This window comes from Notothenia coriiceps, unplaced genomic scaffold, assembly GCF_000735185.1.
Source record: "Notothenia coriiceps isolate Sejong01 unplaced genomic scaffold, NC01 NC01_scaffold00032781, whole genome shotgun sequence".
NCBI lineage: Eukaryota > Metazoa > Chordata > Actinopteri > Perciformes > Nototheniidae > Notothenia > Notothenia coriiceps.
In genome coordinates, this window is record NW_011365482.1 from 108,260 (window position 1) to 123,493 (window position 15,234).

Here is a 15,234-nt window from a genome sequence, read left to right on the forward strand (position 1 = left end):
ATCTACTTTTTCCTATCGTTTGGTGCTATGTGAATAATGGCAGCCGTGTCCTTCCAATAGACTGTTATCTCTACAGAAAAACTTCCCGATCATCAGCCAAATAATGAACCAAACCACGGCCTCAATTTATCCCACAGAGACCCCGTTTCGGACAAGGCTACACTGTTGGTCCAGGAACAATCACGGGAGGTTTCCACAGGCCTTTTAGTTTGATCAAACCAAAAATTGGGACTTCCCTGAGGTAGGTGTCCTGAGTCTTCTGAACTACACTGCTTCACTGGCACAGGTTGCTAATCCTATAAACCAGATTATAGTGTGTGCAAGCGACTAACAACCCTTCCTGGAATTGGTCTGACCCTCCAGAAAAGAGATGAAATGAAATCTTAGGGACAGTGAGAGCAGAAGCTTGGGGGAGTAAATAAAACCTCAGATGAAATTGAGGGATTAGCAATCGAGCAATTACTTCTGTAAAATGAATTTCTAATGGCTGTAGTTAACACAACAAAGGAACTGGCCTTCTTCCTCGGGCTTCGATAGTGTTTCAATTTCACGAGCTGTTTGTGGCACTGAATTCTAGAAAGCGCCCGTCCTGCCAGGCATTGATAACCAGCCTGAACAGAGACTTTACTTATTAAAAGGAAATAATTTTTAGTTTTTGACTGAAACGGAAGTTTAAACGTTACAGTGTCCTTCATGAAATCCCACATGCTGAAGGTTTCAAACTGAATAAGGCCCAATAAGAATTGAAATTGTCCTGTGAAGACGGCTTGGCAAGAATAGTTTGAGAGGAGTAGGCAGATGTGAGAGTTGTGTAGGACGGGAATGTACCGAGCGGTTCCAGATCACAGTTGACTGTTATCTGGCACTCACACCTGTGCCACTGGTATTGTCTTTAGGTTCGGGCCATTAAAACTCCTTTTATAACCTATGATTGTTGATAGGGGTTCAAAAATTTTAGTTTAATAAGGTAAGTTTGGGGTTCATCGGGTTTAGGGAAGTGTGTGTGGCGTGTGTGTGTGAAAATATTTAGCATCTTTACCTGTACAGAAACGACCACCACTGGAATTTTTACAGTGATGCTCACCACATGGAAGGAAAGTAATGAAAATACCTCAGGTTCAATTTATTTTAGGTGTGTGTGTGTGTGTGTGTGTGTGTTGTGTGTGGTGTGGTGTGGTTGTGTGTGTGTGTTGTGTGTGTGTGTGTTGTGGTGTGTGTGGTGTGGTGTGTGGTGTGTGTGTGTGGGTGGTGGTTGTGTGGTTGTGGTGGTGTGGGTGGTGTGTAATAGTTCTATGAAACTTGTGTAATGTTGGTTCTTGCTGCACCCGACCACTCAATGATTCCTCGATCCCTAGAATATCAGACCCAAAAAGCCAATAATTACTACCTTCAACCTCCATGAAACCCACCCCTGTGCAAGAGAGAAAACGTCCACAGCCCAGGGGCCCGTTAGCAAGCCTCATCCAATGAGTTACATCTACTGGCATGTAACGCCTCAGGTGAAACAGGATATGGTAAACAGGAGAGTGGTGGCTTTTCATCATTTACCCAGCCAATGAGAAAGGGCGGGAAAGACCCTTTAAATATGTATAGTAGCAATAATCCAAATCTAGAAACACAACCACATACACGAGAAGCATGAAACATGATGAAACAGGTTTAACTCCAACACATTTTCATAACGCATCACACATCACACATATATATACCCTCGGATCAATAAACAGTGCACAAGTTGGAGTGATGTAAACAGGAGGATCAAAAAGAGGACTGCGGCCTTGTTTGCCCATAGCCAACAGTGTTTGGGAGGCTGATCCCACATTGCTCAAAACTGCTGCAAACATGCGGGATACAACATGCCTTTTGACCTCAGATAAAACATTTAAATACTTAAAATTACAAATTTAATTTTGTTTGGCTATAACTTGAATTATAATTGCAACGATGTTTACAGGGCTCGTGCAGTTAGTATGAGTATACAGTATGGAAGACTTCAGCTGACAGCCTCACCACTAACATTGAATGCAAATCCACAATCCATCATTCAGTGGTAATGGAAATAAACGTTTTACAAAAATAGTAATACAAATCTCAGGCTTCGCCAGATGTGTTCCTACCAAGGACGTTTAAACAAATCAGTGACATTCACGTGCACTTTAATGTATCTATTCTGATCCATCAGTCCCATGAGAAAAAAGGTGTGTTAAATATGTGAACGTACACATATTCACAGCACAACTGCTGTAACCTATGACGTAAGCAGACACAGATCATACAGGCGCTGCTATACGGCCTACTTTACGCCTCTGCGCACATACTCCCACATCCACAGCCTAGATATAATGTGGGTCAATACACTCACACGCAGCTCACACACACACCAGTTGTTACATATAAGGGCAGTGAAGTAAATCCAGGCAAAACAGAAAGTGGAAAAAGAAGCTAGAATGGATGCTTTGCTGGCAGACAAGGATGATGGTGGTCATGTAACTATAGACAGTTATCTGTTTTATCAAACAAAGATTCAAATAATCTAATAAGAATTATATGATTGACCAACTGCCTATGCCAACTCATTCTGTATCAAGTTTAGATCATTTTTTTGACACGTTTAAATGTAGTGGTAAGAACCATTATAAAAAACAACAACTCATCCTCACAGTTTTACAGTGATGGTGGTGATTTTTGTTCGTGAAATACCATACACGAGATGGCTAAAAAAACATAGTTTTGTCTCATTAAAAACAGAGGCAATATTCAATATTGAATTTGCATGGAGAATCAGGAGGTAATTTCAAACCCTATCCCCTGTGTGCCTTGTAAATGCATTTCCAACAGATATAAAAATCATATCAGGAAGCCGTTTTAACACATGCTAGAGATACATGTTAATGTGCTGGTTTGAATGTGTGAAAGGTAAATGAAACTATATTTACAAAATCCATGTGATAAAGTAGAGTCTGGTGTTGACACCATGAGTCTGTGGTTATTTAAAAGGGATCAATGAAGATGGTTATTTGCATGTCTTTGGTGTGTCTGCAGTGCAATTACATACTTTGACTTTACAGTAGGCTTTTTGTAGCTGCTTCTTCTGGAATGATGCTAATGAAATTCCTTCATTAGACCTATTGGTGTTAATTGATTGCACATAAATCACACTAATGATGCAGAAATCATCTTCTCTCCCATAAAATTCCATTTAAATGTGGCACTCAAGACTGGCTGCTAATACATGAGGTAAACAAACCAAAATATTGGCACCCAATAAAGCGACATACTGTAGGAGATGTCATGTTTAATATGTGAGGCGCGACCATAACAACACCAGCTGTACAACATAGTCAAACCGAAGCTTTAAAATTGATAAAGATACAATTACAAAAAAAATAGCTAAAGTCTGTATATTCTTCAGCTGAGGTTTCCTCTGTATTGACATTTACTTACTTAGTGGCCTGCCCGAAATGTAGCGTCCAATATCGGACAGCCAGGGTGTTATCAACAAAAATGCATTTGTCGCCATTTACCTGAAAATGGTGAATTCCGTCGTTTGAAGTCGACTCTCCGGAGCAGCCAGGCCCGGATGCCCTCCTCCGCTTTATCCGCCCACTGAAGGAGCACGGTTCAGTCCGAGGTCGCTTTCGTTCCCAAACACTCTGATAAAAACGGTATTATCCTCCGACACACACCTGGAAATGTGTGGGGTGTGAGGAAGGAGAGCTGGAGACCGAACCCCCAAAATGTCGTTTGTGTGGCGGGGAGAGGAGTTCACAGAGGCTGGAGGAGGATCCTCTGTCGACACCGGAGGGGAATGCAAGCTGACATCACACACCACGCAGCGTGACTTCTGGTTCCCTTTCAAAATAAGACCATTATGACATCACAATTTAAGAGATCAACGTTCTCAAAACAAAAGAGGCCTTAATTAATAATTATTTAAATATGTATAGGTCAATAAAGCACCATATACAGATAGTTATAGGCTACATACACATGCATAAATGGATCGAAGTAGTAGTTTTTACCAGTAGTAGTTTTTGGTATCTCATTTATATATTTTCTGGAGCAAGTGAATGTGATGTAATTAAACCCCTAATAATTCAGTAAAATACAATTATATAAAACAAAAAAACCTATAGTATACGTATTTCATCGTAGTATTACATTATATCATGTGTAATTTTAAAACGAGATCAACCCGTTTCCGCTCCAATAAGCGAACTCAAGTTAGCTTGACGAAGCTGAGGGAAGCAGGAGGAAATGCAGATACACGAAACAATGGTATCTTTATTTAAATAGCTTCCCTTTATGCTGCTTCTCGTAACTCATAACTTTGCAACATTGTACATTTTCAGCGGTCTAACAATAAATATTGTAGAAATGTTTCAATATGCAGTTTTTCCTTTTCTCCAGTCAGCCTTCAATGAAATATTGGACATTCAAGTATTTAATTAAGAAAAACTAACCATACAATAAATACTTCATTCATCTTTTAGAAGGGCTTTCACTTTATAAGACAAAAATAAAAAGGTTAAAAATGTGTCTCGTTTTAAATGTTATAGTTATCTTGAAGCAAAATATGCTCAAACGATTCATTTTGAAAATAAATGTATATTATTAGATGGTTGTTTATGTGCTACAATTTACAATACCATGGCAAAAATTAAGCAGTGGGTAAAAAGAAAATATATTTTAAGTTGAAAAGAAGGTTATGAATATTTCATTTCTCCTTCCCTACTTTAAAATATATATTTACCATTAGCCAATCTGAAAAAAAAATCGATTACTAATAACTACATAACTAACATTTAGTATAATTATGTTTGTGGGGCGCCACCTGCTGGATAAAAACTGTAGTTACTTTATTCAATATGTATTTCCCTTATATACAGTCTATGGTATTGCCACTACTACTACTAGTAGGCCTACACTGTAGCTATGTACGTATGAGTATGACTAATAAAAGCCTTGAACCTACCCCACTACAATTCAGAGGTAAGTGTTGTACTTTTCCTCCACTACATTTATTTAATATAATAAGTTACTTTGCAGGAAGTCACATTCACAAGCCACCTTGCAGCATAAACTAATTTAAACAAGCTGCACCTTAACCAGCTTTGATAAACACATTAAGCATCAATAATTATAATACAAATATATAATATAGTAGCCTATTATGTAATGGGCCAATCTGCATAATGAGTAATTTTGGTACTTTAAGAATATTTGATGCTTATGCTTTTTTAACTTGAGCAACATTTTGATTGCAGGACCTTTAGTCGTAAAAGAGTATTCCTACACTCTGGTACTTTCACTAAGTCCAATATCTGAGTCTTCCTCCACCTCTGTAGCCTACTGACCTCTCATAACGCGCAGTGGGTGACGGTGGAGTGGTTGTTGTCAGTCTGCCCTTTGCCCGGTCACCTGCTAGCTCCGCTCCGTATCGCTGTTTACCGGATCACAACGGGGTACAAACCGATTCAACATGTCTCGCGCTGCGGAGAGACTCAGACTGCTAATCAACCATCTTGACCGACCACCTGCCGACATCGTATCCTTTTCTTCTCTGTGTGGGATCACCGGGGGCTGCGCAGAGCAGACAGTACCCGGGAACTGAGCATTATTGGTGGGCTGCTTTGGTGGGCTAGACCGGGGAACGGGAGTACCACTGAAGGCCTCTCTGCAGCTAACTGTCATTGTTTATGAATGCGTCTTTTAGCGTTTATAACAAAGGCACTGTGACAATGACGCCATTATTTAAACGAGGCTGTTAGCAGTATGTAGGCTAAAGGTTGAAATGTAAACATGTATCTATTTATCTATCTGTTTGTTGGAGATAATAGCTTAGAATAACTCAGGAGGCTAACGATAGTCTGGTTTTAGGTCAGTGGAAGACTATTTGCTTTATATTCTACCTTTGCTTAAAGGTCAATTGTTTCTGCTGCTGTCTCGTTTCCTTTACTGGTTTGTTCAGAGAGCTGAAACGACTGGTGCTTTGAGCTTCAACTCCAGCTACCCTCAGAGACTCAGGTAGGACCATAAACTGTATACAATGAACTCTGTTATGAGTAGGTAGTCTACCCCCTAATTTTAAAGACAACATATTATGCTCACTTTCAGGTTCATATTTATATTTTGTGCCTCTACTCTGACATGTTTACATGCTTTAATGTTCAACAAGCTCTTTATTTCTCTCATACTGCCTGTGCTGCATCACCTCTTTTCACCCTCTGTCTGAAACCAGAGCCCAGTCTGCTCTGTTTGGTTAGCTGGTAGGCTCTGTTGTGATTAGAGATGTCCCGCCCCATAGCACTAGCCAATAGAAGCCCTAGTGTTACATAGTGATGTCACTATTGTGGAGATATATTAAATGCAAAACATCTAACTGTATTTAAGTATTGTAACCATACAGATGTTTTGACATCGTCCCAGACAAATACATAAATAATAAATAATTTCTCACTTTTCTGCTATCTATGTGCATTTTAATAGCTGATGATGCAGTCACTTCAACAAATAAACAAGCCCTATTTCTAAAACAGCTTAAGGGCAGTTCATGTTAGAAGCAGCTTTGTGTAACTAAACAGATCAAGGTTCAGATCTCTTTGCACACACACACAGACTAACCTTTCCTCAGACATTGATATTGTTGCGTGTTATCTCTCTTTGGTAGATATAGCTGGGATACCGACCTGCTGACCCCAGATCAGCGACTCTCTTATGAAGAAAATGGCTTCATCCTCATCAAGAATCTGGTGCCTGAAGAGGACATCGACAGGTTCAGGTGACCATCGGAAACTTATTGAACCTATTATTGAGAACTTTCGACGTAACTAATAATATACTGTATATTTGTATTGAAATGACATATTACTTACCTGGTGGTATACTCAGGCTCAATCCTTGCTGCAGTGACCCTTTGCTGCATGTCGTTCCCTATCTCTCCCATTTCCCTTCTATGTTCAGTACTCTTTAAGAAAAGGCAATGCATACATTACATATCAAATGTTTATCTTTTAATAGTACCGATGCATGAAGGTTCTTGTGCGTCTGCGTTCTTTAGGAGTGCGTTTGAACGGATCTGTCGGCAGGAAGTGAAAGTTCCCGGTCTGATGGTGATGAGGGACGTGGCCATCGCTAAGTCAGAGTTTGTTCAGGATCAAAGAGCGGTCTCCAAACTCCAGGATTTCCAGGAAGATGCTGAACTGTTCCGATACTGCAACTTACCAGAGGTATAAAAACACACAAACATATTATACAGAGATCCATAGAACAACTTTGTTGAGACGATGGTGCTCACTTGTGGAAATATCTGAAATCCCACCCACAGTCTATAGGAAAGAGGATTACAGCTCTTCAACAAAAAAACGTGCCAATAAAAAGATATTACTATGATAATGTAATCAAAATTCGAATACGACATATTAACAGTTTTCTTTAAAAAGCAGCTTGAATTTGAAATAATTTAAACTGTTATGTGCTTTTGCATGTCAGGTTCTGCAGTATGTGGAGTGCTTCACTGGACCCAACATCATGGCAATGCATACAATGCTCATCAACAAACCTCCTGATGCAGGTATACAGCTATTCAAAAAATATTTACAATAATCTGGTTTCTGTTTATCTGGAGAACCAGCTGCAGCAGTGTCATTTTGGGATCAGTAAGCATCACAGGAAGCCTCATACAGTACAATTATCAACTGTTGATTCAGGGAAAAAGACGTCTCGCCACCCGATGCACCAGGACCTGCACTACTTCCCCTTCCGCCCCACAGACAAGATCGTCTGCGCCTGGACGGCCATGGAGAAGGTGGACAGGCAGAACGGCTGCCTGGTGGTGCTGCCAGGGACACACACCGGCACGCTGAAGGAGCACGACTACCCAGAGTGGGAGGTACTCAAACACACACCTGCGAAAACAACTGCTACAGGAACACACACATGAGAACACCTGCTATAGGTACCTAAACTTTCCTGTATTTCCCTCAGGGCGGTGTGAACAAAATGTACCATGGAGTGCGTGGCTACGACCCGCAGCATCCCAGGGTGCACCTGGAGATGGAGAAGGGCGACACCGTCTTCTTCCATCCGCTGCTGATTCACGGCTCAGGCATGAACCAGACCCAGGGCTTCCGCAAGGTACTACACTACCCATAATCCACCTGTGGCCTGTACTACAAAGCAGGGTTCAAGTGGGGTAACTTCAGGGTTCACCTGCGCATATAAAAGCTCTGTATACCTACCCATGGATGGAGAGAGCCTCTACAGAGGAGAATAAATATAGAAACACTTGTACACCTGTCTTGTTTGTGATTGGTCATATGCTGCAAAAAGCTAATTATAAGGCAATTGTAAACATTTCAAGTAAATATTGTGTTTTTCCAGGCCATCTCCTGCCACTATGCCAGCTCTGACTGCTTTTACATTGATGTGAAGGGAACCACCCAGGAAAACATAGAGCAAGAGGTGAAGGACATCGCCAACAGGAAGTACGCGTTGGGCAACGATATTACCTTCCAGGTCAGACATCTACATTCATACATGTTTAAAACGTTCCCTTCTACAAGTGACAACACAACAGGAATGTACTTGATACAGTCAGATTGGATATTTACATACCAGGTGGCAGTTTTATGCTAATATGTAGCAACAGCATGACTTCCATCGGCCACCTTAAGAGCATCAACACCTCAGATATTAGGGTCTACTTAATGTTAGAATTACACTTAGCAGACTTGTTTTGCAATGCTCACCCTAACTACATAATTTCTAGTGTTAGGAGGAGCACAGTTATCATCCACCATCCCAGAAATAAGTGGAATGCGCTCACCAAGTAGCAGGTCATTGTGATCTATTTTTACAATTCATCCAATGTGTCTAATAAAGCATAAGCAAATTGGCTAAAGCTAAGTGGGGGGGAAAAAAGCCCCCATTGTTTAGTTTTAAGGTACTCAGTGCAATGTCTTTGCCTCTAGAAATATCTAACCCTATGTTAGTAAACTGAGTGATTGTCCTTGTTACATAATGCAGTTGTATGGGGTAACATGTACACATCTTCATAGCTACTCAGAAGGTTTGTTTTGATTAATTGACTAACTGTCCCTTTAACAATGCCAGGACACCTGGGCCTTCAGAGGCCGCCTGGTGCAGGGCGAGAGGACTTCACTGTGAAGAACCACGCGCATGATGCAAGAAACGCCGCGTCATGACGAAGCACACATTGATGATTGTGTGACTGGATAAGAAGCAGCAAAGTCATATTCTTGTTTCCTAATTGTTCTTATCCTGCAATCCCTCACTTTTGATTTCATTTAGATGACATTAGATTATTTAATGAGGCTTATATTAACATTTGGAAATTTGATGTAGAGCATGTTGTTCTCACAGTGGATATAAGGACACTGTTAAAAGCAGAATAAAGTACCTGCTGTTCTTGCTTTACAGTATTTAACAGCACAACAACTGAGAAGCTGGGAGTTTAATGGTGATTATGAAAAGTAATCGTAAGGTGTGATTATGAAGGTAGAGGGGGGTTGAGAGTAAGAATAATACATGTATCAAAGTAGAAATGTTTAAATATAACTGTGAATTGTAGCTCTTCTTAATGAACACTAACAGAGGCCTTATACATGTTCTAGTGGGGTGATTCAGTGAATTCATGTTTGTGAGACAAATGTTATATTTTAATAATAAATAATAAAAATGATGGCTATATTATTAAGATCCTGTTTCATTTCTTTTTTTACAGGCAGTTATATTTTGTATTTCTAAGTATTACATAAGATAAAAAGGATAAAGGGAAGAAGTGTTCGGGCTGAAAACATGTCACACTAGAGGCAAAAAATACAATTATGAACCTGAAAATGAGCACAATAGGGCCCTTTAAAAAATATGAAGGCTACCAACTCACCCCAAATAAGTAATCACATTTACAAATATCAATATAACAAGCATGCACGTTCATATATTTGTAAAATCACACAGCAGTTGCTCACACACAGGCTCATTAGCGGCTAAATGTTTCCCAGACTGCAGACCTGTCTCTGCCCAGTTTCCTTCACAGGAAACTCATATCCAATTTCACCTCATCACACACAGACAGAGGAAAAATCCACAGCAGCGGATGTACACTTTCATCAAAACTCCTCTCACACAGTTCTATAGCTCGCTGCAGCGTTTAACGTAAAGATAAAAGCTGAGATAATTCTCACCTGGAGGGGAAATGAAGGGGGCCAGTGCGGCTCCAAACTGTTACCACCTGCTGTAAGGAAAATGTTGCTCATTCATATGGAAAGTAGTAGAGAGAGCATGTCAAAAAGACATCAGCAGGTTTGTTTAACTCTAAGTTTACTATAAACCTTTAATAATACGCAGTATAATATTACCTAAATTCTCTTTTCTTGCTAACAACATCCTACATGCACCAGAGGGCTTTTAACATCCACGTTGAATCTTTGTTACCTGATTGGTTACCATACATATTTTTAAGATCTGAAAGCTTACATAAATAAAAAGGACATTGGACATGATGTCTTTGTCCTCTCTCTCTAAAAGGTACTCAGACTTCCATCTGGTTCTCATTCTTTATTACTACACCTTCCCTCCTCCCTGTTTTCTTCTTCTCCCCTGGGCATGTGATAATCCAGCAGCAGCAGCCTTCCTCCCTCTCTGGGTCTCTCTATTCCTCCTCCCACTGTCTCCCACCTTCCTCCCTTCGTCCCTCATCGTCTCTCGATTCAGTTCTGTTAGGTGTCCTGTGAAGTATAGAGTTCTTGCTTTTCTGTCACAAGATGTCCTGGACCCGAGTCTTCGTGCTCTCCTTGCTCCCCGCCCTCCTCCTCCTCCACCTCTGTGAGTACCTGGGGTGGCGACATCAGGGACAGGATTTTTTATTTTGGATTATATATTCTCAAGGAAGATAAGCAATGTTTTGAGAATAGGTGCAGTCCTTCTTAACCAATGGATAAAACTGGTAGTCACCTATTTTGTTGCTTTTGACCTTTTAAGGGTATTTTTGAATTAAATTAAATTCCCTATTTATTTGCAAATGTCAGCTTAATAGTAGCCAGCATTTGTAATTTAAGAGGAGTAGGGCTCAGTGGAAATTACTTTGTAAAACGTTTGTAAAAGTTCTAAAAGTCAATTTGTTCAATCCATACTGATTTTCAAATTGAATTGCATCAAAGATTGAAGTCATTTAAAAATTAAGAGATGTCCAGTAGTCCTCCAGAGGACAGCTGTGACCTCTCAGTAAACATGGCATTATTACAAAAATAGATATAGATAGGGTGGGCAGCACCATACATGAGGTTTGCATGGTCTTCTTTAACATTGGGAAAACAAATTAAAAAATATCATAAGCCAATGCTTTTTAGATTAATCTTAATCACATGTAAAAATACTGTTGCAAATTCCAAGATTTCAAAGATTGTACATTTCTAAATCTAAGTACACACAAACACATTTAGATGCAATTTAGTGTGAAGTGCTTTAGTGTAAATGCATGAAATGAACATTTCTTCTTCTCCTCACAGTTTCCAGTGAAGTGGAAAGTGCAGCAGTCAAGGACCACTCAAAACCACCCGATCACAAAGGTGAGGTTTTTTGACCAGTTTCACAAACTTCCTTTCTACCTGACCTTCACTTTCTGACCTCTGACTTTTAGGTGCAGCACGGCAGGTTTTCATGCCCGAATCGGATGCATCCAGCTTCATCAAACGCCGCAGTCGCCGCTCAACCCGGTACTACGAGATCCAAAGTAAGCTATCTATTTAAAAACTGTTATCGCCAGGAAAAAATACTTTGTGCTGTCTGACACCTTATTGGCAGAAAGCCATAAGGATCATGGGTAAAGAGGTTGGTCTGAATATGTTTATTTATAATTTTGAATGTATTTATATATTGTGGTATGTGTGGCTGATGTGGCCACACACAATTATATGGCATGTTTGGCCTTCCATACCGAAGACAGTATATGTGTTTATGTGATAAAAAAAGAGTATGGTATAGTAATATAGAGTAGTACAAGGTACCACACACACACACACACACACACACACACACACACACACACACACACACACACACACACACACACACACACACCAGGCTGCAGAAGGAGTCACAGGGCAGTATGGAGCGAGCTCTCCCTCTCTCAGTTTCTCAATACAATAAGCTCATTCTTCCACTGCCAGCATCAGTACGATAGACCATTATACTTCAAACCAAATGAACAAATACACAGAATATATCAAATGTTTCTGGAGAGGAACTGACTTTCATACTCTTTCACCTAAATAACATTTAAAACAATCACTCTTTAGCCAGATAACGCCTGCAGAAGTCCAGATCTCTTCAGTCTGTGCTTGTTATTTCTTCTTGGAGCAGGCTTCTAGAGACATTTTTGGCTCAGCTCTTATTTCTTTCCCTTTTCCTTTCCACAGTCGAGCAGAGGGTAAAGATTGCTGCAAGTGAGCAGAGAAGGGAGTACAACGAGGAGCAAAGGACTGAGCAAGAGCACTACGTGGAGGAGGTGCGTGATGGTGAGACCTGGACCTACAACTACTATCCGTTTAATGCTTTCCTCTTGAATATGAGGGAACAGACATAATGCTTTAATGACAAAAAAAACTTTAATTAATTCCAACTTCTTGAAATAATGAAGAAAAAACAGTATGTTCACCCTTTTCACAGAGGACTACAAACATTTAACATTACCATCAATCAATCAATCAATTGATTAATTGTATTTATGTAGTCCAGAATCACAAATTACATCTTTGTCTCAGGGGGCTTTAGAATCTCTACAGCACACAACACCCTTTGTCTTTAGATCTAGATAAAAAAAAACAAAATAAAAAAACAAGATAAAACTCCCCAACGAAACCAACAATCAACCAGGGAATATGAAAGAAACCGCAGGGAGAGCGACAGAGGACGGTGTTCCATCACTGGAGAAACATGAAGCATGGACTTCATGTCAGTAAACACAAGATTTACGTGCCAGTCGCCACAGGAGGGTTCACAAAATAACACATGGAGGGAAGCGAGTGTGAGGACCTCAGAGACACCAAAGTGCTCATTTGTGGTCCAGCCTAAGCCGACAGTGTTCCTGCAGTCTGCTGTGATAAAGATGCAGCGACAGCTTCTAAACTTAGACTTGCTAACCACAAAGATGTGTGTTTGTTTCTGAGATACATTGTTTTGGGTCAAAGAGATGTTATAAGAAAACAAAAATATCTCCACATGGCCATGGAGCACTTATTGGTCACATTATAAGAGCACATTCTCGCAAAACTTTTATATAGAACAAATCTGGATTGTTGGCTCTTTGTGCTGCTTTTCTTTCAATATCAGGGGAATATTTCTCATTGATTATTGATGTGTTCAATGCACTAATTTAGTACTAGTGTTAGAGTGTAGAACCCTGCTTAACCCTTGTGTTGTGTTCGAAAGCTGTTACCGTTCATGGTGTTCGCGGCTCAATCCTGTTGTAATTTTATTTTATTGCCCCAAAACACAGCAGAGGGATGGCAGACCAGGTGCATGTTGCGAAAAAATTATTGTTACAGTGGATGAAGGGGGTGGGCGTGTCTAAAGTCCAAGATGAATCTTGATTGGGCCAAATTTGACCCAGAGTCACCCACAACAATTCTGCTGGGTCTTCCCAAAGCCGAACACCAACTTATACACTTATTTTTTTCGAGAACTTCAGACTTGGCTAAAATTGTCAAAATCAGTTTTGTAGTGTTTATATAGCTGTTGTGGAGGATATCATGAAGCCTTGTTCCGATAAAAAAAACTAGAGCGTAGTTAATTTTAACTTGAAACGGGTCACAGGAGACCCGAACACAACATAAGGGTTAAATGATTATGTAAATGTGTGTGTGGTCTGCGTAGTTCTGGTAACTTATTTTGTTGCTTTCTGCAATTGGAGAAAGGGCAAGCATGAAGATGTAAAATAGAAGAGGCCCATAATGGAGCCTTGGGGAACTCCACAATATGGGCAATTACCTGTAGAAAACCTAGTTTGCTATAGGTATGATTCAAAGTCTGCTTTTATCTAACGATGCTTGATTATAACATTTCGCCATATGGTTGAGGAGTGATTACCTATAAGGAAGCCTAGTCATAAAACCGACTTCAACGATATTGAATCTCATGTAGCAGATCTGTATTCCACTGAGATTTTTGTCCTTAAAAAGCTGCCTGCTGTCGCTGTAGATACTGATGAGGGTGGTGAGAGTGAACAAATCAGTAAAGTAGTTGGCTAAAAAAACAAAACAAATAGCTCACAGACGTTACAAAGCTCCTAAGAGTAGAACTGCAAAGTCTGCTGATAATTCTCACTACGATCAAACCCTGTCATATATACAAATATTGATATTGAGACACTTCTACTTTTGTATCCACAGAGCAAAATGAGAGAACGAGGGAGACCAATGAGCAGTATCGAGAGTATCACTACGACGGCTTATCTCCTCAGTACTACTGGTTCCACTGAGAGCGCTCATACTGGCTTCACCTGTACTACAGTATACTGCTGTCCTTTGTACCAGAGTATACTGCTAATACTGTCTTCACCTATACCGCCGTCCCATGTACCAGAGTATACTGCTAAAACTGTCATTGCCTCTACCTCAGTATACTACTATTGCCATCAACTGTACCAGAGTATACTGCTAGTATTGTCTCTACTGCAATCAAAATTACAAGAGTATACTGTTAATACTGCGATCAAGTGTACCAGAGTGTACTGAAAGTACTGCTTATACTGCCATCATCTGTAGGCAGAGTATATTAATAATACTGCCATCACCTGTACCAGAGTAAACTACCAAAGTTGTGTCTGTTTTCCTACTTTCATCAACAAGATAAATAATTTCTTTACTTCTTATTTGTAACAAAATTGTTCAATATGTATCTCCATGAAAACTGTTAAATATATAATGAGCACAGTTTTTGTATTAAAGGCCACACTTTATCATATTAAATGTAGTCTCTATGCTGTGTATGCTTGTATTTACTGCATCTTGTTTTACATTTAAGCAACACAATGCCCTGTCTTTATTTTTAGTCGGTTGCAGAAGCAGCAACAAAACAAACTCTTACTTTAAGCAAGAGAGTCAAAATGAGAAGTAAAGATGAGTTTCCTGATTCCAGGCCACTGATGTGTTTTTACTTAGCTTAGCACTGTCTGGTATGTGGAGTATTTAAAGGGAGGGAGGCGGTGTGGAG

The 15,234-nt window shown here is 40.0% G+C and overlaps 3 protein-coding genes across 4 annotated transcripts in view; 2 read left to right on the plus strand and 1 right to left on the minus strand.

Annotated features, from left to right (window-relative positions):
• The window catches only part of cdk17 (cyclin dependent kinase 17), a 33,057-nt gene extending 29,213 nt beyond the window's left edge, over positions 1-3,844 (minus strand). The window contains 1 exon segment of the mRNA XM_010789307.1: positions 3,525-3,844. The gene's annotated coding sequence lies outside the window, so the exon portion shown is untranslated.
• Positions 3,845-4,951: 1,107 nt separating this feature from the next.
• Positions 4,952-9,720, plus strand: phyh (phytanoyl-CoA 2-hydroxylase). Of its 2 annotated transcripts, none has more exons than XM_010789308.1 (10): positions 4,952-4,992; positions 5,268-5,548; positions 5,972-6,027; positions 6,671-6,781; positions 7,061-7,229; positions 7,492-7,573; positions 7,710-7,891; positions 7,987-8,136; positions 8,383-8,517; positions 9,115-9,720. In XM_010789308.1, the coding sequence occupies exons 2-10, from the start codon at positions 5,483-5,485 to the stop codon at positions 9,166-9,168; spliced, it is 1,005 nt and encodes a 334-aa protein (XP_010787610.1). In that variant the 5' UTR covers positions 4,952-4,992; positions 5,268-5,482; the 3' UTR covers positions 9,169-9,720. The 2 variants fall into 2 exon arrangements, with proteins under 2 accessions (XP_010787610.1, XP_010787611.1); XM_010789309.1 differs by having other exon boundaries at positions 4,978-4,992; positions 5,349-5,548.
• A 973-nt stretch (positions 9,721-10,693) lies between these two features.
• Positions 10,694-15,001, plus strand: ucmaa (upper zone of growth plate and cartilage matrix associated a). Its single transcript, XM_010789310.1, has 5 exons — positions 10,694-10,848; positions 11,532-11,591; positions 11,663-11,755; positions 12,441-12,539; positions 14,412-15,001. Exons 1-5 carry the CDS (start codon positions 10,788-10,790, stop codon positions 14,498-14,500), a joined length of 402 nt encoding a protein of 133 aa, XP_010787612.1. The 5' UTR covers positions 10,694-10,787; the 3' UTR covers positions 14,501-15,001.
• Positions 15,002-15,234: the final 233 nt, after the last annotated feature.